Source organism: Bos indicus, chromosome 4 (assembly GCF_029378745.1).
Source record: "Bos indicus isolate NIAB-ARS_2022 breed Sahiwal x Tharparkar chromosome 4, NIAB-ARS_B.indTharparkar_mat_pri_1.0, whole genome shotgun sequence".
NCBI lineage: Eukaryota > Metazoa > Chordata > Mammalia > Artiodactyla > Bovidae > Bos > Bos indicus.
Window position 1 is genome coordinate 112,088,451 of NC_091763.1, and position 27,443 is coordinate 112,115,893.

General features: G+C 43.9%; 1 protein-coding gene across 1 annotated transcript in view; it reads left to right on the plus strand.

Moving 5' to 3' along the window:
• Nucleotides 1-19,801, plus strand: part of CNTNAP2 (contactin associated protein 2) — a 1,639,050-nt gene extending 1,619,249 nt beyond the window's left edge. Inside the window, exons 23-24 of the mRNA XM_070787139.1 lie at nucleotides 9,770-9,850; nucleotides 14,643-19,801. Of these exons, the coding sequence (XP_070643240.1) occupies nucleotides 9,770-9,850; nucleotides 14,643-14,842 (281 nt within the window). The 3' untranslated portion in view covers nucleotides 14,843-19,801. The remainder of the gene's footprint in view (nucleotides 1-9,769; nucleotides 9,851-14,642) is intronic.
• Nucleotides 19,802-27,443: the final 7,642 nt, after the last annotated feature.

Sequence of the window (27,443 nt, forward strand, 5' to 3'; positions counted from 1 at the left end):
CACGATGGAGCAGTCATCTTCTCGGAGGGAGAGGCTGCATACGCCCCAGAGCTGGGCTTTCCAGGCTCGGCTTAGCTCTACAGCAGGATACACTGAGGGCTTCCCTGGTGGCTCAGCTGGTAAAGAACCCACCTGCAATGCAGGAGACCTGGGTTCGATCCCTGGGTTGGGAAGATCCCCTGGAGATGGGAACAGCTACCCACTCCAGTACTCTAGCCTAGAGAATTCCATGGACTGTATAGTCCATGGGGTCACCAAGAGTCACACACGACTGAGCGACTTTCACTAGGATGCACAGAACGTCCTAGTGAGCCCAGAAAGCTGGTTCTGGCAACCCTTGTACCAGCCAACCACATGGCTCTGACGAAAGTGCCATCCCATGTTTTAGCCAAGGTCACAGACCAGCCCCTGTGGCAGGCACTATGGGTCATAAGGATCCATGATCCACGGTTCCTGCCACATTAGTCAGCCAGAGCTTCAACAACTGACTTAGAAACAACTAGAATTAAATGCCAAAGAGGCAACACTTTGCCCACATGAAAAACAACCAGACATCTTTGGCGTGAAAAGGACATCATATGTCTTGTCTTGTGTTGAGTCTGAGTCAATAATGAGCTGCTTCTAACCCAGATGCCTCCTTATAGCTAAGCAGACAGAAGAACGCACCGTCACCCTCCCTTGGGAGTATCAATCGATCACTTTCCCGAAAGGCAACTGAGACAGCTTAAAAACGGATGGAAGGAAGGAATTTAGTAAAACCGGATTGTTCTTTTAGAACCTTAAAGTTGGCATTATTTAAATAGTCAAGACCTATAGCAGAGGATGACAAGTTCCTTTATCCTATTTCCCTTCACCTAATTAACTCTTGGTCACTGGATCTGAAACACTCGTGCAAGCAGCTGCCACTTGGCCACTCTTTTTTTTTTTTTTTTTCCGGCTGCCCTGTGTCTGGCTGCCGCGCTTGGGTTTCCTCTAGTTGCAGGGAGCGAGGGCTACTCTCTAGATGCGGCACACGGGCTTCTCGTTGCAGTGGCTTCTCGCGGGCAGGCGGACTTCAGTAGTTGGGGTGCATGGGCTTAGTTGCCCCGAGGGATCTTCCTGGACCAGGGATTGAACCCTTGTTGCCTCCTGCATTGGCAGTCAGGTTCTTAACCACTGGACCACCAAGAAAGTCCTTAGCTGCTCTTTTAAGAAGCTAGAAATGTAAGGTTTGTTTACCTTTCCAAGTCAAACCCCAAAATTCATAATCTCTTCCCCACTTGGGCTCTAAAAGTCTGTCTGGTTGTCGTTCTGGAGACACTGAGGGGAAAGGTACAGTAGAAACACAAAGCCGAGGCTCGCCCAGGGCCTGCCACACGGCACTTGCCTGAGTACAAGCCTGCTGACCTTGAGAAATCTCTCCCTCCTGAAAAATGGGATCAACGAATTGCCTCTCCTAAAACAAAGCCTGTCCCCTGAGCTCTTCAGCATCCTAGCGAAGAACAGTTGATTTTCATATCAGTTTCTAAAATATCAGTCAACAGTGAATGGCTAAAACAAATAGTTTGAAAAAAGAATTTTCTGCCACAGAGCTCAGATTTGAGGAAAGTGCGTAAAGTGAAAGGAAACAAAGACGCTGGAAGAACAAAGACATATTTGCTTCATCGAGCCCAGACTCCACTACAAAAAGAATGTTGCAATTTAAATTAAATTATAATTAATAGCAGCAGTTTTGTTAAAGTATCTCAAATTGCCCCATTAGAGGCTGAAGCCCAAGTGGTTTCCATGGCAATATTTTCTCTAGATGTCAGCTACTATCTAATTTTTTTGTCCCTGGTATGTGACAACCTGAAGCTTTTAGTACCTTTCATTTGGGGGCATTTTCTGTTTGATAATCTCAATTTATTTTTGTATGCATTTAAATATGTGTTTTATTTGCAGTTGGCTTCTGAGCTAAAGTCTACAGTTTTACATATTTTGAAATTTAGTAAATAAGAATCACAGCTACCTTGTTTATATTCTGTATTTTTTTTAATTGAAAGCTTCACTGGCCCTTTTTCTCCCTACCTACTCAGTGAGACAAGCAAGAAATTAGAGGCTAAAGAATTTAAATCTCTTTTCAATATTCTGTTCTTACAACTGTCTTTTAAAACAGCTTATTGTGCTTAAGTACCTGGCTTGAAACATCCTCTCTTAATTTTTCACATTCTATAAAAGCAATCAAAATTATAATCGGACGGTAATGTTTTAAAGCACAATTAGTGCTATTCATGATTTCCCACGTGTCGTTGCAAGGGTGCTAACCATCCTCGCTGGGCTGTTTAGGTCCATGATGGAATTGTATCTGGGGTACTGGCTCTCTGTTCCTCTTACGATGTTGGTTCAGAGCTCTTAATTTATCACATTGTTCAGCTGATGCTGTCATTACGTGGAATTATCTTTGTCAGATAAAAGGCCTTGCACACTCACTTTCGCAGCCGGACAAGTGCAGTCAGAAGCTTTTCGACATCTTTGGCCTCACCAGACAGCCCACCAACCACGGAGAAACCACTGGGCTGAGTTAGCTGGCCACCTTGACGACGGTGATGAATTGATAGAGCCAGGCTGGCCCCCTGCTTCTCATCAGTTCAGCGTAGTTCCTTGTAAGTGGCTTCTGGAGCCAGTTTCCTGGGTTCAGACCTTGGTTCCACCACTTCTTGTTCGTGGGACCCCAGCCAAGTTTTTAGCCTCCAAAATGGGATGCAAACCCCAGCCTCACAAGGTTCACAGGAGGATGAAATGAGCGAATCCTTGAAAAGGACTTAAAACAGTGCCTGACTGTAGGAAATGCTATTGTTTCCTGAACAGCAGGCTCTCCAAATCTGAATTTCACGTCAATTTACTTCTTGTGCCTCACAGTGAAAGGCAGTCCTAGGCTGACTCTACCACAGCCAGCCAACCAACCGCTTGCTCTTTTGGGCCCCAGAGAGTTTTATGTGTGAGGAGAGTGGATCCAAAAGATGAGTGACCTCACACAGTCCTAAAACTCAGAGCTTCACGACACGTCGGTCACCTGTAAACAACCTGCGTGATAGTTGGGGGGCGGGGCTTTGTGAGGCCACGCCCCTCACCTGGTTCAGACACAAGGTGGGCTCAGAACCAGCACCCTCGCCCCGCCGGCCGTAGATAGAGGGGGTGAGGCGTAGACTTTCACTTTCCTGATGAAGTCTTCCTGGAACGTAGCAAAGGGCAGGCAAGGGCCTTTAGAAATAGAATCAAACATTCCTGGTTTCTGTTCTTTGGGTGCAAAAAGGTGTGTTTTCACTCACCCGGTCCTAATTTCTGACCATTTTACAGATTACAAGGAACAGCTCCCCCAGGCCGGCTCTTACAAAGTGTGTGTTTGTCCCTTCCTGCCCCCACTTGAAGTTAGGGGCAGGGAGAGTGCTGAACTGTGAGCTGGTTTCCCTTCCCACGCGTAAGACAGAGACAACAGTGATGGGAGGGAATGCCATCTGTGTGTGGAAGTGTCCGTGAGACCGTGTCCGAGTGTGTTTCAGGGTGTGAGCCTTCTCGGTGGGCTCTGCGGTCACAGCCAGGCTGGTTCACAAGCTCGTCCATGGAGAAGGATCCCCTGTCACCAGCTCCTGCAGCGACATGTCTGCCTGTCCCCTGCTGAGGGAAGCGAGGAGGAGAACAGATCGAAGGGTGGGTCAAGGGAAACGTGGTCTGTCAACATAATGGAGATGACCAGACAAACAGGATGTGTGTGGCAGAAATGAGCAGAAACACGTTTCCATGAGACACTAAACTGGAGTGGAACAGCGCCACACTTTGGTGTTATCATGTAGCGTGTCAACTGAAAAAACCGTGTGCAACCGTGTTTTATGCGGTGGACATGCTGAGGACTTAAGTCCGGGAGACAGACTCTCAGGTAGCTCTGAGAGACTGCTCCAAAGAGGTAGAGGAGGAGCCAGGATATATGTGAGTTTTTTGCAACCAAAGAAAGCAGTTGGAACATCAAAAGATTACTATTCATTAAAGAAAAACCAGACATCTCAAATTAATGAATTTAGCCATTTTTTATGTATGAGAAGATGCAAGAGTCTGGGTTGATAGAAATCATTCCTTTGATCTACATCTTCACTCTCTAGGGCCAGTATCCTGTTTTCTCCAGCCTGAATCCGCTCAGGGTGCGCTGTGGGGATGGGCATGGGGGCGGCTGATGGTTTGATGGCCACAACATCCTTTGACAGGTGACATTCTTTGTCCACAAGTGTCATTTAGGGATCCAGAAGAAAAGTATATTGAATGTAGTCTTTGCCTGTTTGACGTAAGTCTGGGCCTGAGACTAAATGTCTAAAGTCTACTTTGAACCTACTCATGATATTTCCCAAAATATGGATAGGTTCCTTGATACTCTAGCACCACTCAAATGGTTCTTGCAGCAAACTTGGATGGGAGTGGGAGGGCATAAAAATTGGTAGCAGAATGAGGTTTGTGGTTTGGCCTCATTGGTGTCTCTTGGCCTCTGTGTTCCTCTATGTGCATTCTAAGAGGATGTTAGTACCCAGGGGAAAGAACAGTTACAATGAAATCATCTGAAATATATGTATCAAAGTAGCATATCAGTCTGCATGCCAGGATGAAATGGATTTGCCTCCAGGGAATAGGCACTTACATGCATTTGGAGAAGCAAGCTCAAGTTATAAACAAAGCCATGGAAACAGGCATGTTCATGCAGACACAGGAGCCTCCCCTTGAATTTCTCTGGGACCTGGGGTTCTCCACTGATTTTTTTCTGGTAATAACCAAACTAGCAGACACAGAAATTATTAGGAGCTTTTCTGTATTCAATATGTTCCTTTCCTCTGTTAGGAAGAGTAAGAATACTGCTTTGCTTTAAGGGTGGAATTGAGTCTAGGCAGCTGACTTCCAAAATTGCATAGGAGATTTTATTGGCTCCCCTAAGTGCCTCAGATGGTAAAAGAATCTGCCCACAATATGGGAGACCCAGGTTCAATCCCTGGGTTGAAAAGATCCCCTGGAGAAGGAAATAGCAACCCACTCCAGTATTGCCTGGAGAATTCCATAGACAGAGGAGCCTGGAGAGCTACAGTCTTTTTGCATGCAAATGTTTGCATACCTCTTAATGGACTGATTTTAATTATACCAGTCAGTTCAGTTCAGTTGCTCAGTTGTGTCCAACTCTTTGTGACCCCATGGACTGCAGCAATCCAGGCTTCCCTGTCTGTCACCAACTCCCAGAGTAGGTCAAACTCATGTCCATGATGCCAGTTCTTCACATCAGGTGGCCAAATTATTGGAGTTGCAGCTTCAGCATCAGTACTTCCAATGAATTTTCAGGACTGATTTCCTTTAGGATGGACTGGTTGTATCTCCTTGAAGTTCAAGGGACTCTCAAGAGTCTTCTCCAACACCACAGTTTAAAAGCATCAGTTCTTTGGTTCTCAGCTTACTTATAGTCCAACTCTCAAATCCATACATGACCACTGGAAAAACCATAGCTCTGACTAGATGAACCTTTGTTGGCAAAGTAATGTCTCTGGTTTTTAAAGTGCTGTCTAGGTTGGTCATAGCTTTTCTTCCAAGGAGCAAGCGTCTTTTTATTTCATGGCTGCAGTCACCATCTGCAGTGATTTTGGAGCCCAAGAAAATAAAGTCTCTCACTGTTTCCATTATTTCCCCATCTATTTGCCATGACATGATGGGACCAGATACCATGATCTTCATATTTTAAGTGTTGAATTTTAAGCCAGCTCATTCACTCTCCTCTTTCATTTTCATCAAGAGGCTCTTTAGTTCCTCTTCACTTTCTGCCATAAGGGTGGTGTCATCTGCATATCTGAGGTTATTGATATTTCTCCCGGCAATCTTGATTCTAGCTTGTGCTTTATCTAGTCCAGCATTTCTCATGATGTACTCTGCATATAAGTCAAATAAGCAGGGTGACAATATACAGCCTTGACGTACTCCTTTCCCAATTTGGAACCAGTCTTCTTGTTCTGTGTCCGGTTCTAACTGTTGCTTTTTGACCTGCATATAGGTTTCTCAAGAGGCAGGTAAGGTGGTCTGGTATTCCGTCTCTTGAAGAATTTTCCACAGTTTGTTGTGGTCTACACAGTCAAAGACTTTGGTGTAATCAATAAAGCAAAAGTAGATGTTTTTCTGGTATTCTCTTGCTTTTTCGATGATCTAGCAGATGTTGGCAGTTTGATCCAATTAGCTCTGCTACTTGTCATTGGGATTGCAAATATAATTAAGATTGGCCCCTGCCTTTAAGAAGATGAATACCATGTATGAATGTATGAATACCATGTATGGAGTGACAAGAATTAAGATGATAGCCATTGAAAAGAGGACAGATGGTTCATCTGGAGTGGCTCAGAATGGTTTCAGGAAAGTGGTAAGATTTAAGAGACAAAGAGAAGAAAGACAACCAGGTTTCCTGACAAAGCATGTCACATGGAGGAGCAAAGACACATCCCCCTGAAGCACCAGAACTCCATGTGCCTGGAAGGGTGAGTGGGAAAAGTGACTCAATGAGGGAAGAAGCAAGAGAAGCTCAAGGGAAACCTTCCGCCCGATGTCAAGGACTTCAAGTCATATCCGTACCTTTCCCTACTGTTTATGTCAGTAACTTCAAGAGAACCAGTGGGGAAGGAAGTGGCAACCCACTCCAGTGTTCTTGCCTGGAGAATCCCATGGACAGAGGAGCCTGGCGGGCTACAGTCCCTGGGGTTGGAAAGAGTCGGACATGACTGAGCAACAACAGCACCAGAGAACAGAGAGAGGTTGTCAGGGTCTCTAAGCATCTGTGTTTTTCTGCAGTTTTGTGGCCAAGGGTGCAAAGCTCTTTCAGGCAGGAACCCTGCTGTGTTCCACCATCCGTGCTACCTGAAGCGGAAGAGCAAACGGTCTTGTAGTATCGTGAATACCACACAATAGAATAATGACAGAATTGACACTGTAGTTTTTTGTGTTATTAAGTATATTTTGAAGCTGTATATTTTTTAATGGTCAGGAGATTTCTGTGTTTATTGAAAGGAGAGGAGAAACATGACACTCGCAGACTGCTCGAATGCCTGGTAGATGTCACCACTGGGTGTTCTGTAGGCACTTCAAGTTAGTGTGTCCAGACAAAATAAGTCTTTCTACTTCATATCCTAAAACTAGTTCTTCCTTCGAAGGGTCCTACCTGAGCTGAACTGTCGGACAGCTGGGGTTTTCTCAACAGCTTACCTGTCTGTGTCATTCTAGCCCTTGAAAGGTAATATAGGAAAGACCATTGACTTTGGAATTAATGCTGCCTTGGTATTAATTCCAGCTAGGCCATTTACAAGCTATTAAGCTTTTGACTTTTTAGAAGGACATGGGCCAAACAGTGTTCAGTTCAGTTCAGTTCGTGTCCGACTCTTTGTGACCCCATGAATCGCAGCACGCCAGGCCTCCCTGTCCATCACCAACTCCCAGAGTTCCCTCAGACTCACATCCATCGAGTCAGTGATGCCATCCAGCCATCTCATCCTCTGTCGTCCCCTTCTCCTCCTGCCCCCAATCCCTCCCAGCATCAGAGTCTTTTCCAATGAGTCAACTCTTCGCATGAGGTGGCCCAAGTACTGGAGTTCAGAGAAGGGTAAATACAACTTCAGAAGACCTTGGAACTACGCCCAAGATGAGCAGTGAAAATTCAAGCCTTTTTCTTGAAAAGCACCACTCCATCTTTGAAGGGTGGTTGGCCTCAGGGAATATGTGTATTGATAACCAAATCTTACTGTGTGCATTGAGTGTGTGAGTTACAACATGGAAGCTACACTGTCATTTCAGGCAAGTCACTATACATAGACAGGGTCATAACTAAAATCACATCCATGCTCCAGGTTAGTATTTTGACTATATAAACCAAATTCTTCAGTGAGGCATGAAAAGTTCTCATTAATAACAATTTTCATCTTTTTTACTCTTTGCTCTATATCCCCAGAACTTAGAATGGCAGCTGACACATGGTAGGCATGCTGCAAAGATTTGTTGAAATAGGTTCAGAAATAGAAAAGTTATTAGGCAGTTAATATTCTTCCCAACATTTAGGAGATATTATCCCCTAACAAATTCCTAAAGCATACAGTATTTTACTGGAGCCACATAAGATACTTGTTTAAATACATGATTGCTTTTTAAAACAAAAACACTAATTCAAAAAGATGCATACACCGCAGCGTCTTATGGCAGTATTATTTACAATAGCCAAGATATGGAAGCAACCTAAGTGTCATTCACAGATGATTAGATAAAGAAGGTGTAGTCCAGATGTACGATGGAATACTACTCAGCCGTAAAAAGAATGAAAATTTGCAACAGCGTTGGTGGACTAAAAGGTACTAAGCGAAGTGAAGTGAATTAGAGAAAGGCAAAGACTGTATGATGTCACTTATACACGGAACCTAAAGAACCCAACAAACTAGTGAATATGACAAAAAAGAAGCAGACTCACAAGTGTATAGAACAAACTAGTGGTTACTAGTGGGAAGAGGGCATGGGGGAGCGGTACAAGTGTAGAGTGTCAAGAGGTATGAACTATTATGTATAAATATTACATATAATACTACAAGGATTGACTGTACAACATAAGGAATATATCCAATAGTTTATAGTAACTATAAATGGAATATAGCCTTTAAACCTTGTGAATCACTATATGGTACACCTGTAGCATATAATATTTTACATCAACTATACTTCAGTTTGTTTCCCTCATAGCTCAGTTAGTAAAGAATCTGCCTGCAATGCAGGAGACCCTGGTTCGATTCCTGGGACAGGAGTATCCCCTAGAGAAGGGATATGCTGCTGCTGCTGCTAAGTCACTTCAGTCGTGTCCGACTCTGTGCGAACCCATAGACGGCAGGCCACCAGGCTCCCCCATCCCTGGGATTCTCCAGGCAAGAACACTGGAGTGGGTTGCCATTTCCTTCTCCAATGCATGAAAGTGAAAAGTGAAAGTGAAGTGGCTCAGTTGTGCCCGACTCTTAGCGATCCCATGGACTGCAGCCTACCAGGCTCCTCCGCCCATGGGATTTTCCAGGCAAGAGTACTGGAGTGGGGTGCCATTGCCTTCTCCGAGAGAAGGGATATGCTACCCACTCCAGTATTCTTGGGCTTCCCTCGTGGCTCAGCTGATAAAGAATCAGCCTGCAATGCAGGAGACCTGGGTTTGATTCCTGGGTTGGGAAGATACCCTGGAGAAAGGAAAGGCTACCCACTCCAGGATTCTGGCCTGAAGAATTCCATGGACTGTATAGTCCATGGGGTTGCAAAGAGTCAGACCCAACTGAGCGACTTTCACTTTGATACTTCAATTTTTTAAAAATTTTTAACAATTACTTATTAAACTAATACTGTAAGTTCTAAAAAGCTCATCAGCAAACATACCCAACTCCATCAGTTGTGAAAGGGATCAAAGTGGCTGGGAGGCAGATTTCAGCCAAACTTAAGAAGAAGTATTCTCAACTTGTCTGTCAGTGGAACCGACAACTGACAGTCCTGCTCAGGTTGTTCTAAACTTTTTAATATTCCTCCCAAGGAGATATAGTGCTCGTCTGGGCCGTGTACAAAGGAAAGCAGCAGGCATTGAGGTGGCTGTGATTCTTGTGGGCAGCAATAGCAAAATGGGTTTAAATGAAACAGAGGTCTCATTTGGGAAAACAGGCAGTGTTGAAGGATTTTATGAAAAAATAGATATATCAGATTATCCGGGATAAATGATATACATGACTTTTTATCTCTTCCTCTACAGCCAGTGCTGATTTTCCGTATAACCCAGGACAAGGCCAGGCCATAAGAAATGGAGTCAACAGAAACTCGGCCATCATTGGAGGTAGGTGACGCACAGGACAGGCGCTTCCTCACTTGTGGGGAGTGGTCATTTTCAATAAAAGCATCATCCAGAGGAAAAGGAGTCATCTAGACTTGTACTTTATTTATTTTGCTGTTTAAATATGGCTGAAGATTGAGAAGTACAGATGTGGAGAAACTGATAAGTGTAACTTGGCTCTTTTTAAATGCTGACTTATTATTTAAAAAAAGGAAAAGAACAGTAGTATTAGGAAGCTAGCCAGCATCTGAATACACAAGCAGGCTGTCATGGCAACATGACATGGCAACAGCCAGGACGTCTGTTTCTGCCCTCATCATCCTCTTGCATCCCAAATGATCCAGAGTAGCTTGCTACAAAAATGGGAAGGACAATGCCGGTCTGGTTTCAGTTATCTTAATAAAAATTATCAGACCATTAATAAGCCAGAGTATCTGAATATTCCAGGCTTTTCTTCCCACCACAGAAACCTGCATAATAGTTTGAGTCTCCTAGTATACTTCCTCGTGTTTGGATCAGTAAATATCACCTTTGCCGCCTTCTCTCTCTGCTTCCGCCTTATTTTATAAAGATGTTTCCTGTCTCTCTGAGGACAGCTAATACTGTTAAGCATACGAAGGATTTCAAACTCAGCCAATCAACTCAGCTTAGTCAGTAGGTTTATTTTCCACAGGAAGAAAGTGGACACCTATATATATGTGACTATTAAATTACAGGGCTTCCTTGGCGGCTCAGACGATAAAGCGTCTGTCTGCAATGCAGGAGACCCGGGTTCGATCCCTGGGTTGCAAAGATCCCCTGGAGAAGGAAATGGCAGCCCACTCCAGTATTCTTGCCTGGAGAATCCCGATACATTCCGAGCCTGTGTGCGTGCATGCTAGGTTGCTTCACTCGTGTCCAACTCTTTGCGACCCTATGGGTTGTAGCCCACCATTCTCCTCTGTGTGTGGGATTCTCCAGGCAAGAATACTGGAGTGGGTTGCCCTTTCCTCCTCCAGGGGATCGTCTGAACCCTGGGATCAAACCTGCGTCTCCTGCATTGCAGGCAGATTCTTTACCCACTGAGCCTCCTGGAAGCCCAAATACGTTCAGGAATGGTGCTTAAATCACATTGTTCAGAGTTCTGGTATAATCCTTATCCTCATTATTTTGCTTTTTTAATATCAACTTTATTGAAGCATAATATGCACTTATTTTGGCACCCCACTCCAGTACCCTTGCCTGGAAAATCCCATGGATGGAGCAGCCTGGTAGGCTGCAGTCCATGGGGTCGCTAAGAGTCGGATACGACTGAACGACTTCACTTTCACTTTTCACTTTCAGGCATTGGAGAAGGAAATGGCAACCCCCTCCACTGTTCTTGCCTGGAGAATCCCAGGGACGGGGAGCCTGGTGGGCTGCCATCTATGGGGTCGCACAGAGTCGGACACGACTGAAGTGACTTAGCAGTAGCAATGCACTTATTTAAATGTAACACGTCATGACTTTTGACAAACACATATGCCTATAGTGTTAGTCGCTCAGTCGCGTCTGACTCTTGCGACCCCTTCTGCAGCCCACCAGGCTCCTCTGTCCATGGAATTCTCCAGCCAAGAATACTGGAGCGGGTTGCCGTTTCCTTCTCCAACGTATTCGTATAACCACAGCCACAATCAAGACACAGAACATCTCCACCCACTAAAAGTTCTCTTGTATCCCTTTGTAATTCACCCCTCCCCCACTCCACTTGCCTTTGTCACGTGGATTTCTTTTGCCTCTTTTTAGGGTTTCACAGAAATGGAATCACATAGTATGTAATCTGTTGTGCCTTCTTTCCCTCAATGTGTTTTTGAGAATCTGTTGACATTGTCCTATTACCAGTGGTCTGTTTATTTTTACTGCCAAGTTGTATTCCTTTGTATGAATGAAGGAGAGTTTGCTTTATCTCCTCACCTGCTGATAGATGTTTGGTTTGTTTCCAGGCTTGGGCTGTTTGGACAAAAGCTGCTGTGAATATTCTTGTCCAAGTTCTGGCCTTTGTAAACAAAAGTTTTAGTTTCTCTGGTAATTCCTAGGAGTATAATTGTGGGGTTATTGTAGATATTTAACTTTATAGGAAATTGCCATATAGTTTTCCAAAATGGTTGAACCATTTTATGCTTCCATAAGCAATATCTGAGAGGTCAAATTGCTTCACAGTCTTGCTAACACTTGGCACTGTCATTCTCTGTAGCCATCTCGTTGATGAGCGGTGGTAACTCACTGTGCCTTGTTTGTTTTTAATAGTCATTTTCTGTTGATAGTATATTTTTGTTTTTAATTTTATTTATTTATGGGTGTGCTGGGTCTTCGTTGCTGCACAGGCTTTTCTCTGGCGAGGGGGGGGGGGGGCGGCGGCAGGGCTGCTGTCTAGTTGCAGTGCATGGGCTTCTCATTGTGGTAGCTTCTCTTGTTGCAGAGCACAGGCTCTTGGGTGCTCAGGCTTCAGCAGCTGTGGCATGTGGCTCAGCAGTTGCAGCCCCCAGGCTCTAGAGCACAGGCTCAGTAGTTGTGGCACACAGGCCTCGTTGCTCCACAGCACGAGGGATCTTCCTGGCCCAGGGATCAAACCTGTGTCTCTTACATTGGCAGGTGGATTCTCCACCACTGAGCTGCCAATAAAGCCCCCTCACTGAGGTTTTAATGTGCAACTATATGATGACTTATGAGCATCTTTTTCCATGCTTATCACTGTTTGCAAATCTTTTGTGACGTGTCTATTTAAATCTTTCTCCTCTTTTAATTGGATTGTCTGACTTCTTTCTATTGAGTTGTAAGAGTTCTTCTTGCATTCTCATTGTTTCATTTTCTTAGTGGTAGTTTTTGAAAAGCAGGAGATTTTAATTTTTATAAAGTCCAACTTTCTAACCTTTTTACAGTTTGTGATATTTTTTAATCCTTTCTAAAAACCTGCCAACCCCAAGGTTGTAAAGATTTTCTCAGAAGTTTGATAGCTTTTGTTTTTAATTATTCAGTCTATAATCACTTTGGGGGGGCTTCCCTGGTGGCTCAGATGGTAAAGAATCTGCCTGCAATGTGGGAGACCCAGGTTTGATCCCTGGGTTGGGAAGATCAACTGGAGAAGGAAATGGCAACCCACTCCAGTATTCTTGCCTGGAGAATCCCCATGGACAGAGGAGCCTGGTGGCCTAGAGTCTGTGGGGTCACAAAGACTGGACACAGCTGAGCGACTAACACATACACATAGTTACTTTGAGTTAATATAGTATGAGATAAAAGTCAAAAATCATTTGCCAAACAAATATCTAATTATTGTGAGATCACTTGTTGAAAAGATTATTTTTTTTCCAATTTAATTTCCATGTTACTTTTGTCAAAAATCAATTGTCTGTATATTTGTATGTCTTTTTTCTGGACTCTATTCTGTTTTGTTGATTTACATATCTTTCTTTGGCCAATACTGCTCTAACTTTATTACTGTATCTTTAAAGTAAGTCTTGAAATAAGCAATGTAAGTTCTACAATCATTTCTTTTTTTTTTTTTAAACTATTTTGACTGTTCTGGGTCCTTTGCAATTGCCATACAAAATTTAGAATCAGCTTATATATTTCTACAAAAAAAATTGCTATTATTTTCATTGGATAGCATTAAATCTATAAATGAACAGGTTGACAATATTGACATTGAAATATGGTATATGCATCCATTTATTTAGGCCTTCTTTAGTTTGTCTCAGCAAGGTTTTATGATTTTCAGTGCACAGTCTTGAACAGTTGTGTTAAGTTCTTTCTAAGTGGCACTATTTTATTACTTTCATTTCCAAGTATTTCATACTAATATATAAAAATATAAATTTCACCTTACTAAATTTACTGTTAGTTCCAGCAACTTTTTTTTGTATATTCCTTAGTATTTTCTACATAGACAATCCTGTCATCTGAGAATAGAGTTCTCCTTCTCAATCGGTACACTTTTTGTTTCTTTTTATTTTATTCCACTGTCTAGAACTTTTAGTACAGTCATGAGTTAAGGTGATGAGAGTTGACACTCTTGCATATTTCCATATTTTAGGATGAATGTGTTTAATTTTTCACTATTAAATGCAATATTAGCTGCAGATTTCTCAAAGATGCCCTTTTTCAAGGTTGAAAGTTTCTTTCTATTGATAGTTACCTGAGAGGCTTCATGATAAATGGGTGTTGAAATTTCTCATATTTCTTTTTTAGTCATGTGCATTTATTGATAAAGATTTTTCTCCTTTATTTCCTTAATGTGGTAAATTACATTGCTTTATTTTTAAATGTTAACTCGATCTTACCTTCCTAGAATTAATACCATTTTTGTTATAATCTGTTCCCCTTTACATATTGCTGGGTTTGATTTGCTACAGTTTTATTTAGGAGAGACACTGCTCCATCATTTCCTTGTAGTGTGTTTGTCTGGTAATAGTGTCGGGATAATTCTGGCCTCATAAAACAAGTTGAGTGGTATATCCTTCTCCTCTAAGACAGACGTGTAGGTCTGGTGTTACTCCTTAGGTCAAGTTCGTTAACAGTGTTTTGGAGGTCTTCTGAAGGCTTCCTGATTTTCTGTTTCATCGTTCAGTCAACTCCTAGGAGGAAAGTGTTGAAATCTCCAAATATACCTGTGGAAACCGTCTCCTCCTCCCCTCCGGCGCTGTGGGTTTTCGTCGTTCGGGAGTTCCGTGTCTCCTGCGGGAGAGGCTCCTTGGGGGAGCCATGGGGAAGAGGGGCGGGGCCGGCGGGCTCCTCGGGCCGCGCTTAACCTCTCGCCCCTCTGTCCTGTGTCCCCCAGGGGTCATTGCCGTGGTCATCTTCACCATCCTCTGCACCTTGGTCTTCCTCATTCGCTACATGTTCCGTCACAAGGGCACCTACCACACCAACGAGGCGAAGGGCGCGGAGTCCGCCGAGAGCGCCGACGCCGCCATCATGAACAACGACCCCAACTTCACAGAGACCATCGACGAGAGCAAAAAGGAATGGCTCATCTGAGGGGCGGCTCTTTGGCTCCGGGAAGTGGGGGGCGAGGGAGGGGGGGAGCGTGACCAGGGAGGAGGGCAAGGGACGGAAGCACCCTACTTCGTACCCCTGAGCACACCCTGCAGATATCAGCACAAGCTGGGGAGGCAAGCGACCGCAAACTCCTGGAGACTGACGGCCACAAAAAAAAAAAAAAAAAAAAACTTTTTGATATTTCTTTATAGCTGAGTTTCCCCTTCTGTATCAAAACAAAATAATACAAAAACTGCTTTTAGAGTTTAAGCAGTGGTCAACATTTGTAGGTACTATCTGTCGAATATTTTGTGTGTGTTTAGAGAGGTGTTCTGAAAACCCACAGGAACAGGGCCCGTTTTCTACAATTTTCAGCCCCCTTAGAACGTGGGTATTTTTCCTGGAGAAACGTTGATGCACATGTACACGGCCTCCCGCGTTTTCTTCTTTTTGCATAGAGTCAGCCTCTGATGGGCTGTGGTAGTAACTAGTTAGTGTTCATAAGATATTTCTTTGGTGTCCTGTGAATTGGAAAAAGAAAGGAAGGGGCTGTGATTTACCAGTTTTCAGAGAGACCTCAGTGTGTGCCGGTTCTCTGAGAGTTCCCACTGGAGGCAGAGGGGTACAGTCCCTCCTGTGTGATAGAACCATCAGGACAACCCAGAGAAGCTTTCAGACCCAGGGGAAGCAGTCCCCTATTGGATCGCGGGTTTTACTTTGGATCAGAGTCTACGCGATTACACCGCTCCTCATCTGTAGTCTTAGACCTATCCGGTGTCTATAACTGTCAGCTACAATACCTGGTGATCAGCCAAGACAAAGGGATTTCCCTCTGCTTTACCTACAAGATACTAGGTTAGATTGTATGTGTGTGTAAGCACCATGGTGAGGAATTAGAGCCAGATGTTGAGATGTGTTGGCTCTGTGTCTTTTATAGTTGGTAGCAGGAGTGTGGACACTTCTTAGAGAATGCTTAAGTTAGGTTGCTCTTCTTATTTTGCTTTATCTGGTCTTTATGCGCCTGTGACAAGACCCTAGCAGACAGTGTCTCTGAATGGACAGACCAAAATAAAGCCAAGTTGTGATTGCGATTGTTATTGCTATTCTTCTGGAATTATGTGGAAAATCCTGCCCTATTCTAACTGATCTACTCCATGTATTATTCCATCCTAAACAGACGCACGGCCATGATTCAGGGACTTTCTTTGGCAGATACATCTGAAGTTCAGGTTCATCACAACCTGGGAACTGACCGTTGCTTCTCAGAGAATGGACATCTCTGGTCAGCCAGACCTCAGCTTATTCAGGAGCCTTGATCAACTAATTCCGGCAAGGAACTATTTATTTAAAACTAATTGACTGTTTCTGTAGACCAGTGGGACAACTCTCCTATTGAAGCATCCAAAAAATAATTTCATGTATTTATTTTACAAGAAGATTACACAAAAGTTATTTCTAGAATGACTTAACACTTATGATCATTACAGTTCAGGCTGTTAGATTTAATAAGGATGTTAAAATTTTCTTAGACTCCAACGTTTTGAGGCATTAAATAACACTTTTTTCTTTCTCCTCCTGGAAGGAGGTAAGATCAGGTTAAAATGGTACTGTTGGTCAGGTGGCCTACCTTGAGAAAATGGAAATTCTAGTTTGTTTGGGTGATGTATTCAAGACACTTCAGGATAGCTAACTTATTGGAGGACCTCAGTTTCTTGAGTGATGAGACGTGTTATCTTCACTGCACCTGGCACCGGTGCCTGGCACATTCCCAAGGAGACAGTGGGCCAGTTAAGCCACATTTAAGTCGAGGTCACAGAACAAAAGGGAATTCTAAGGCCCTTTTACAGTTGCTGGCCTCAGGCATGAGCATAACACCCTTTATTTAAAAGTCTTGATCATTCTTCCCTAAAATGCATTTAACATGAAAAGCATTCATTGTAACTAATTAGAAAAACGTGACATTTACAAGGACATATTGAAAACAAACATTATTAATTTGGCCAAGATGACTCCCATTAAGGATTATTTTCTATATTGTCAAATTGAAAAAGCAAACTTTAAACTTTATATTTTAAAACGTTTCTGATTTCTTAAAACCTATTTGACAGGTATCACTTTTACACTTGACAAATAACACCAGATGGAAATTTGTTATTTATTGTACTTCCCATGACAGTTTTATTCTACATACATTATCTGAGCACTTTCCCTTTCTTTCCAAAATCATTAAGAAAACAATCAAACGTATCCCCTTCAACTAAAATGTTCCTACCCTTTCTCTTCTCTATCTTTTTCCTGTCACAGAAAAGTGTAAAATAAAACCTAATACTTCTCCCCAAATTTTCAAACGTAGGGCACCAGGATGCCTGTAGGGGTCAGTGTTTCTCCCATCTCAGCATCATTTGAGATGGTTTCTGCCCTAAAGCGGGTAGTAGCCCAGCCCGTGGACAGAACACAACACAGTGGATAAGGTATTAAGTAGTGAAGTAACGTGCCAAATGCGTGCTGGACGTCTCCAATATGGGACTGCAGTCTTCACCCAGATCCCTGACTCTATCTGCGAAGGCCACATGTAGTACCTTCTAAATGCTAAATAATTTTGTTTATGTGCACAAAAGGATGCTGCCCTCTTCTTTCCAGCTCCTCAGGCAGCCATGACATTACGACCCAAGCTCAGTGCCCAGCCTTGCTTTGTCAATCATATCCGGCCAAAGCTGATCCAAACAGCTCACCAGCAGAGCACTAAGAGGCTAGTGATAGCTCTTTCAGTGATAACCGGAACAAAACAAAGTTTCCTTTAAATAAGAGGTTTTTTTTAAAGTTTCAGGGGCAGCTGATGATTGATCCTGGATTGTTCGTGCAGGAAACATCTTCTGTGTACAAACCAAGCATCTCTGTTTTGAGTTGCTAGGATTGGAGACTTTGAATGAATGCAAAATCAGTGCCAGTCTGAGCTCTCAGGGTATTCCCTTGAGCTCAAGGAACCTAGCTCGGGAGGTAAGAAGTTATATTCTTAAGCTCTTCTCTGGCCCTTCTTAGCATAAAAGACAACATTTCCCCTTGTGGCTTTCAAGCAACTGCTCGAAAAAAGAGAGAGACCTGTTGTGTGGGAGTTTTTGTTGAGTTGGAGACAAGAGTTGAGAGTTTTTGTTGGAAAATTCCCTGTTGCCCTGCGCTTGACAAGCAAGCATCCTTTACTTACGGGAGCAGGATTTCTGAGGCTCGGAAAAGAAATTGGCCTGAGCCCAAAAGTAGATTTCATGTTGTTGTTGAACATCTGTGGGGCAGCCACTAGATGGCGCTGAGAGTTGGGCACAACGACACAAACCGTAGTAACTTCCAAAGGAAAAGCACATGTCCCTGTTAGGAAAATGCAGTGTCAGTGTGAAACTTTTACTTCTTTCTCCATCTGTTGTTTTATGTTCTTCCATGTGTTCTTTTTCACTCTCTCCTTTCTCTTATGGTGTAAACGTTTTCACGGTCCCTTAACATCTCACATCTCCAAATGATCAGTACCTGATTGGAAGCTGTTACTATTTTTTCCTCCTTTTCACCATCCTGCCCAAGCAGTTTTCAAAGAGAAAGGCAACAATTGTTAAACTGAATTCCAAATGAGCCAGCCAAAAATAGGTCAAAATTGCTAGTCCCAATAGAACTGCCTCATGTAGAACAGTGTGTCCAACTGACTTGGGCTGAAGACCAATGGATGCCATTTTTAAAATGATGTTTTGGTGAGAGTGATCCTGAGAGTCACTTGATGGAGTGCAAGCCCTTTTCTCTGTCTGACACGCTCTGTGACCTCAGCCAAGTGGCTGACCCTCTCTGTTTCTCTTTGCCTTGTATGTAAGATAGAGCTGTTTTTTATCTGCTTCATAACACAATGGGGAGGTGCCATGGATCCTTGGCTGCAGATACTTTGAAACCCAAACATAAAGGCCAAGTCAGTGGACCTATTTGAAGTCTTACTTTCCAGCTAGTGGTTGTAAGTCATCTCAAAAGAAACCAAGCAGTCAAGTCCAAGAGTGTGGAAACATGAGGCATTGTTGTACAACCATTAGATTCAGAGTCAGGGAGACTGCCAGGGAGCTTTTCTGTCAACATCAGGAGATGCGACACAGCCAAGGGCCAGAGAAACCAGAACTCCTGTGTATAAAGCCCCAAGTTCCCACCTAGGTGTGATGTGACTTGCAGCTTACCATGCCCCAATGTGATTGAAATGGCTTATAAATAAGAAAACATGAACAGCTAATGTGACTATTTCACATAGCCCAGTGGCTCTCTGCTAAACTGCACACACCCTGCATGATGGAAACTTTAAATTTATTTCACAGCAGTATTTTATATATATATATATACAACTGATATGTGCAGCTCACGGTCAATGAAATAGGAAAACCATGTTGAAAAGTTGCTTACCTCCCATGGAGCAAAGACTGGCTGAAGGTAATGAAGATACCTGGGCACATGGATATTAATACTCACCAGGCACTTGTGAGTTTATTTTCCAGATGAAAACGTGCTTTAAGAGCCTGTCTACTTAGATGAGCTGCACCATTTTCTGAGTCTCCGTTTACTTACAGCAATTGCTGGATTTTGAGATGGTTCTCAAAACATGGAGATTCCTCCCATCTTGTAGGCCAAGAAACAGTTCTCAATGTCACTTATTCTAAGTTTTGTTTTGTCGGGTGTTTTGGGTTTTTTTTTTTTTTTTTCAGTGAACATGGTGAACTGCAGAGGTTGAAGTTGTGAAAAGGCTGGGCTAATATTCTCTCTGTAAAGTCAATTAGGCTTTCTATCCCTGTGAAATAACCAGGAAATTTCACTCTCTAAAAGCAACAGCATGTAAACTAGAATGGAAGAAGGAAATTATGTCTGTATGCCTACTCTTCTTTGTGAATGTCTTTCATTTAACTAAAATTATATTAGAAACCAGATTGATAAATAAAAAAGTCCAAAATAGTTTCAATTATCCTTAAAGCGATTCTTTGTGTTTTGTTCCACTTGTTTTACTTAGAAGCTCTGTTTCAGCCTTTCAGCAAAGAAAGTTCCAGGCACTGAACCACACATCTCTTTGGCAGGTAATCTTTCTAAAAGCGGTGCAGTTACGGTCACTCCCCAAAGACAGGTCTCAAACGGATGCAGCCTTCCTTAACCTTCATTTGCTGTGAACTCCTCCCCTCCACCCATTTTTCTTAAAAGGAGCTTAGTACATATTGGCTTCATGTTTTGGATTAATTTACACAGCTTGGTTAAATGTGGTTAGAGTTACATGGTGTCCAGAATATATTCCGAGCCTAGTTTGAGATGAGGGTGTAACGCCGGATAATGGATAAATGGATCCCAGCCAGTGAGCTAGGTAACCGGGATTTACAATGTGTCTGGAGGCGTAGATGGTTCTAAATGCACTTGTTGTACATTAAGAGCTGCGGTTCTTATTATTCACATTGCCCAGTCTTCACTTACCATTGGGAAGCCATTTCCTGCTGATCAATGTTCAGTGAAACCTTGAAATGGACACCAAAGAAGTGTGAATTCCAGTTAAAAGCCCAGCCTCTCTGTGCTTCAGCAATTCCCAAGGCCAATCAATAGCAATAACTCTGAGGTCCATTTAGAAGGTGCTGCGCCCTGAGTTTCTTTGTCATAATTCCGCTTTGGGAGTGTGATCCAACAGGTGCGGGAGAATGTCAGAAAGTCCCCCGGGAAAATCGGTACTTGTAAAAGTTCATAACAAACGAATTTTAAAAAGAATGAGCCGACCCGTTCAGGATTTACCATCAGCAGCAGGGGCATCTGAGAACCACCTGCCTCTTCCCACACCTAGTCCCTGTGCCATCAGCCGTGAGGACACCGAAGTCCCTAAGTCCAGAAAGACGGTGACTTTATTTTGCAGAACGAAGTATCTGTTCAATGAACAGGAAGTAGAGAAGCTGAGGAGAGAGTATTAGGGACAAATGCACGCAGAGAGGTAATTAAAGAAACACCCAGTTTTTCTCTTTGTCGGTGATGACATGGCCTGGTGGTTGGAATAGAGGAATCAGATCAGATCAGATCAGTCGCTCAGTCGTGTCAGACTCTTTGAGACCCCACGATAGAGGAAACAGTTGTGTTAATATTTTTAGAGAGTTTATGTCCTCCCCAAAGAACCTATGTCTGAGAGCTAAGTCTTTATAGCAAGCGTTATATGAGTTATCATTCACAAATGCACATCTTGCGTTGGTCACTCTGAAGACCATGAATTCAGAGAAACCTGGCTAAATAATCCCTGAGCAGGAAGATTTCTTTCTACCAACAACCCTCCCCCCAGCACACAAACATACCAACATGCCTGCAAAGGACCTAAGCTTAAGGAATTTTGTCAGAAAGAGAAGGCAAAGTTGGGTTTTTTCTTTTTTTTCTGCATTTCCATTCATCTTAATTCAGTCTTTGGGTACATGATGACTAACATCTCTTGGGACAGGTAAGTAAACAGGTATGCCAAGTCTTTATCAAAAGAATGAAGACTTTTTTTTTTTTTTTTTTTTTGAGTACCTAGAACCAAAGCTTGAGAAAGTTTCATTTCTTCTAAATAGATAAATTCAAATTATAAAATGGAAATTAAGACATGGCAGGGGTGAAAAAGGCCAAGATGACAAAAATCATGAACTTATTTTCTGTTCACAATAAGAAAGTAGGAAGATAAAATTCTTAGGTCTAGGAAGGTAAGAGTTAAAATGAAACACGAGGGCAAGCTTTGAAGTCATGAAAAATATTAAAATGGTATGATAAGAGCTTGGACTTTGCAGGTGGCTCAGTGGTAAAGAAGCTGGCTGCCGATGCAGGAGACACAGATTCAATCCCTGGGTCAGGAAGCTCCCCTGGAGGAGGAAATGGCAACCGACTCCAGCATTCTTGCCTGGAAGATTCCATGGACAGGGGAGTCTGGCAGGCTGCAGTCCATGGGGTCACACGGAGTCAGACATGGCTGAACCACTGAGCACACACATATGTACATATATGCGTGCGTGCTAAGTCGCTTCAGTTGTGTCCAACTCTGTGTGACCCTATGGACTATAGCCCACCAGGCTCCTCTGTCCATGGGATTCTCCACAAGAATACTGGAGTGGGTTGCCATTTCCTCCTCCAGGGGATCTTCCCAACCTGGGGATTGAACCTGCATCTCTTATGTCTCCTGCATTGGCAAACGGATTCTTTACCACTAGCGCCACCTGGGAAGCCATGTACATATATTCTACAAAATACGTTACATAGAAAACACAATATGATAGCCATTAGTCCACCTGCGGAATGGTCATGAGGGAAGTGGGAGTTTGGATGGGATGGAAATAAAGTAAAACAAAACAAGAGATACCTAGCATAGATAGATGATGGTTAAAAGGAAAAAAAATCTGAGGATTATCATCAGCTTGACTCAGCCCAGCGGGAGTTGGAGGGATGAGAGAGGGGCCAGGAGAAGCAGCAGCTCATCACCAGGCAGCACAATTAAATCCTGACTGCAGAGGGCTGATGCATGAGCGGACGGCAGGAAACTAACCTCTAATACAATCTATCAATGAATAAGCAATAGCAGATGAACAAAGACAATGTGGAAGGGGAATGACAGCAGAGCGTTTCTGTTCTTTTAAATCCAATTATGTTCCTTATATTGTGGAAGTGAAGGAAACTCGGGGGTGGGGCGGGGGCGTCACCCTCTGGTTCTGCAGATAAACAGACAGTGACCCCTCTGCAAGGATTTGAAAGAAAGATGACCCCTTGCTGCTCCAACTACTCCGGACCCACCAGCAATGACGTGCCCCCAGCCCGACTGCTCCTTCGTGAATGGATTAAGGTGTGCACTCCTGCTGAGTCGATCAGAACAGCACTTCTTCCAGTCAAGTGCTAGTTCTGAAGCTGGTCCAGTGGGCAGGGTGCCGTATTCTGTACTCATTGTAAAGGCACTCCTGGTTAAACCAGAGATCTTGCAAGAAGCACTCCCTCAGCTTTGACAAAAACACAAGAAGCTTCTGTTAAACGTTTCTGGGTGATCACGGTATAACTCCTCTAAATTAAATTTATAGAGTTTGTTCACTTTTATTCCAAGAGGTAGCCACAGCCATCCCTCTAAATCACTGCAAGTGTAGCAGATACATTGATGACTGCCAGGCTTGTCATTACGAATCTCAGCTTAAGCACCACAGAGGCAAACTCTGTGTTTAATTGGTTTAATTGGTGTCCCCATCTGGTTTATAAAATACAAGCCCAGGACACATGGGAAAGAAAAATGAGTTAATGTGAATCGGCTTAATATGAAACCAGCCAATGGAGCAAAGCAGGTAACTGAATTTATTCTGGATCAAAAGGCTTTGCCTTGACACCTGTACTGTGTTAGGTGATTGATTTGGGGGGAGAGAGTCTTCTCAGGAAGACAACTATTTTCTGGGAGAATTGAGGCAAAGGAACGAATAGCAGACACTGGGTCATGTGATGAGATTACTTGACTGTGTGTGGATTGCCTCCTTGGCCACGTCCAGACACAGCCACCAGGAGACACTCCATGGGGCCAGTCCCCTGATAAACTGGCTGTCATCTGTGACGTCAACTCTGCACAGACTGGGGGGGGGGGTGGGCGGTATCACATCGACATCACAGGTGCACTTTGGGGCCACTGCCCTTCATATACTAGTGCAAACTGTTTAAAATTTAGTCTTCTTTACTGTTCATACCACGTTTAAGGTAACCATTTTGATTCATGAGACGCACCAAATCAAGTCATGTTCACAGGTTCAGAAGTTAGAACATCAGTATATCTTTTTAGGGGACACAACTCAGCCCGTAACAAGGCACATGGGCCAGTTGTAGAGAAGGGAACGGCCACCCACTCCAGTATTCTTGCCTGGAGAACTCCATGGACCGAGGAGCCTGGCAGGCTGCAGTCCACAGGGTCACAAAGAGTCGGACTCGACTTAGCAACTGAGCACGCATGCACGCTCTTTCTGATAAATTCCTAGAGGTGGGATTCTCTGTCAACTGGCATATATATTTCATTCACAGTGCCAAAGGGGTCCTGCCAAAGATTTTACCAATTGACACTCCACACGCCTTCATCGACTCCAAGCCCTGGCATTTTTCCATACCTGCCAAATGAAGAGGTAGAAAGTGTTATCTGAATATTAATCTAATTTGCTTTGATTTGCATTACACTGATTATGAATGAGGCTGAATAGCTTTTCGGATGTTTTTCTTAGTCCTTTGAGCACTCCCTGTGGATATGAGCATTTATGAGGCTCTTGATTTTTTTTTTCCAATTGGCACCAATTCACACTCCACCAGCAGTCTTTGGGAATGGGGATGCCTGCTTTCAGAACAGGGATGTATCAGTGTGAACTGGACTCAACAGAGGACGATCCAGCAGGAAGACCACTAGGTCTGGGTAAGCTTGAATAGAAGGGCATTTTCATCAGGGAAACACACACAGGGAGTGAGAGTGGGGCGTGTTTTGGAAGCGAAGGGTAAAGGGTCTTGGTGAGAGCAGAGGACAGTTAGCTGGGACTGACCAGGAAGAATATGAGATAAGCAAAGGGACCTCGGGATGGAGAGACTCAAATTAAAGCCAAACTGCTTATCCCACAGGTGATGAGAAGCCATGACAGATTCTTAAGCAAGGGAGTGATTTACAACTTCTGTTAACTTTCTTGCTTGATCAAAACTCTAAATTCTCAACATGTTTTGTTGTTGTTCAGTTGCTCAGTCATGTCCAGCCCTTCGGACCCCATGGACTGTAGCCCGCCAGGCTCCTCCGTCCATGGGGATTCCCCAGGCAAGAATGCTGGAGTGGGTGCCACGTCCTTCTCCAGGGGACCTTCCTGAATCAAGGTTTGAACTAGCATCTCCTGCGTTGCAGGTGGATTCTTTGCCTCTGACCCACCAGGTTCTCCATGTTCCAGATTAAACTTCACTCTCTCTACACTAGCGGGGATTGGGGAAAGAAAGGAAATGACATCCTTTGTACAATTACTTGGGAGAAGATCTTGAGACATATTTATTCACAATACCAGGCATCCCAGTGAACCCACTGAGCCATTTTTTCGTAACTTCTTTAATCATATCTTGACTAAAACTCAGTTTGTAATTTACTCCTGCCCTGTCTTTTACTGCTGCCTCTTGGTTTTTTCCGCATAAACTCTTGCAGAGCCTCAGAGGGCCCCAGAGGCCAGACAGAGGCACACTCCACACTCAGGTAAAGGATGCCTTCCTTCCACAGACCCTCATAGCCCATCCCCAGCCCCAGCCCGTGGTATTGCCTGTCTCTCGAGATTCTTTATGTGGCTGTGGGTATTCCTCTGTAATGCAAATTCCCTGTTATCCTCATGAACACACATGCACAGCCAGAGTTTAATCTACTAACCACGCTTGTCAGAAGCAGGTGGGCCTTTTTGTGGCTCTCCTCTGGGTTAGAGGGAAAGCCAGGAATAAGAAAAATGTGCTTGTAATCATATTTGCTTGGACTCTGTTTCACATGTATCCTACAAAGCTGGAAGAAGAAACTATTAAGAAACAGTCAAAACAAAAACAAAAACAAAAAACACCAATATTGTGGCAACAGCAAAGACCAAAGGTTCTCATTTTTCTAAGACCTCTGGGATGGGGGGCAGGGGGCGTGCTGAACCAAGTGAGAAATGAGATCACAAGTGGGGAGATTAAGTCAATTCCAGGAAACAAGCCAAGTCACTTCCTGGTTTAAAACAAAAACCTTGATTAAACAAATTATTTAAAAGTCCCCCAGGGCAGGGAAGGGGGAGTGCTCTTTGTACAAAGTGTAACTGTGGCAGGTGTGCTGTTCAATCAAGTCTGCAAACATTTATTACAGCTTGCAGTGTGCCAAGCACAGTTTTGAGCCCTGAAAATGAGTCTCTTCTCTCCAAAACCCATCCCATCAGGCAGTGAGGAGATAACACATAAAAAAACTCTAATACTCAGGAGTCTGTGATGGTGGTTTGGTGGTTCAGTTGCTAAGTCGTGTCCAACTCTTGCAACCCCATGGACTGTAGCCCGCCAGGCTGCCTCTGTCCATGGGATTCTCCAGGCAAGAATACTAGAGTGGGTGGCCATTCCCTTCGCCAAGGGATCCTCCCGACCCAGGAATCGAACCTGGGTCTCCTGCACTGCAGGCAGATTCTTTACCATCTGAGTTACGAGGGAAGCCTGTAGTAGGTGCCAATTTAAAGGTTCAAACAGCAGTGAGGTGGGGAAAGAAAACAAGGAATTGTGGGAGAGCCAGGGCAGTTGAGGAGATAAGAATTGGAACCCAGAGCCAGCTGACTAACTCAACTCCTGGAACCATTTGGGTTCATCTTGTTCATCCTCACCTGTAATATGAAGATGACAATAACCTCTTCATCATGCTGTCCTTGAAAGGGTTTTAAAAACAACTATGTGCCCTTCCCAGGATAGCACCTGGCACATAGAAAGTGCTTGGGAAAGGTTAATTTTCATCAGGGCAGCCCTCAATCATTTTATTTCTGATTATTATACTATCAAACTTTTCTACGACCATTTAATATTTATTTTAAAACTTTGCTTAATCATGGCTGACCCTTGAAAACATTAAGTGAAATAAACCAGACACAACAGGATGGATACTATATGATTCCATTATATGCAGTATCTAGGCAAATTCACAGACATAGAAAGTAGAATAGAGGTTCTGGGGGGAGGGGAGGTGGAGAGGATACAGATACAGAAGCACATGTGCTCTGTCAGGTCTGACTCTGAGACCCCACGGACTGTAGCCCGCCAGGCTCCTCTGTGCGTGGCATTCTCCAGGCAAGAATACCAGTCAGTGGGCTGCCACTTTCTCCTCCAGGGGATCTTCCCAACCCAAGGATCAAACCCACGTCTCCTGTATCTCTGGCAGATTAGGGACTGGGGAGTTATCTGCTTCCTGAGCAGTTTCTGCTTGAGCTGATAAATGTTTGAAAGCAGCCTTGATGGATGCAAAACAATGTGAATGTACTAAAGGCCGCTGAATCACACTTACAAATGGGCAAGTTTTTATGCTGTAGATAGTCTACCACAATGAGAACGTATTTCCCTGTGGCTTCCCACCATGGAGGGATAATACAAACTAGCGACTGTTTCCTAGAGAAACTTCTTAGAGAAGAAACTTTATCCCCTGAACCGAAGGCTGAGTTCTACAAACAGGTACTATGGGATGGTGGCTCTAGAGAGTTCTCCATAACCCTTCAGGCCAGTTTCTTGGCTCCCCTCTCTCCCCAAACAAAGCCCCACTTAGAAGTGATCCACAGACTGGAACTCGTGTCCCAAGCAGTTAAGGCGCAACAGAGACACTCAGGTGGGGCTGATATTTCCCCTAGGCGGGCCCTTCCCCGAGGATGCGGCGGAGATGGGAAGGATTTACCCAGGAGTCTGTGCGTCTTCGGGCCTGGGGGGCAGGGCAGGCGCCGCGTCCTCTGCTTTCCTGGGACAGACAAAGAGAAGAGGAGAAGGCAATGGCAACCCACTCCAGTACTCTTGCCTGCAAAATCCCACGGTCGGAGGGGCCTAATGGGCTGCAGTCCATGGGGTCGCTAGGAGTCGGACAGGACTGAGCGACTTCACTTTCACT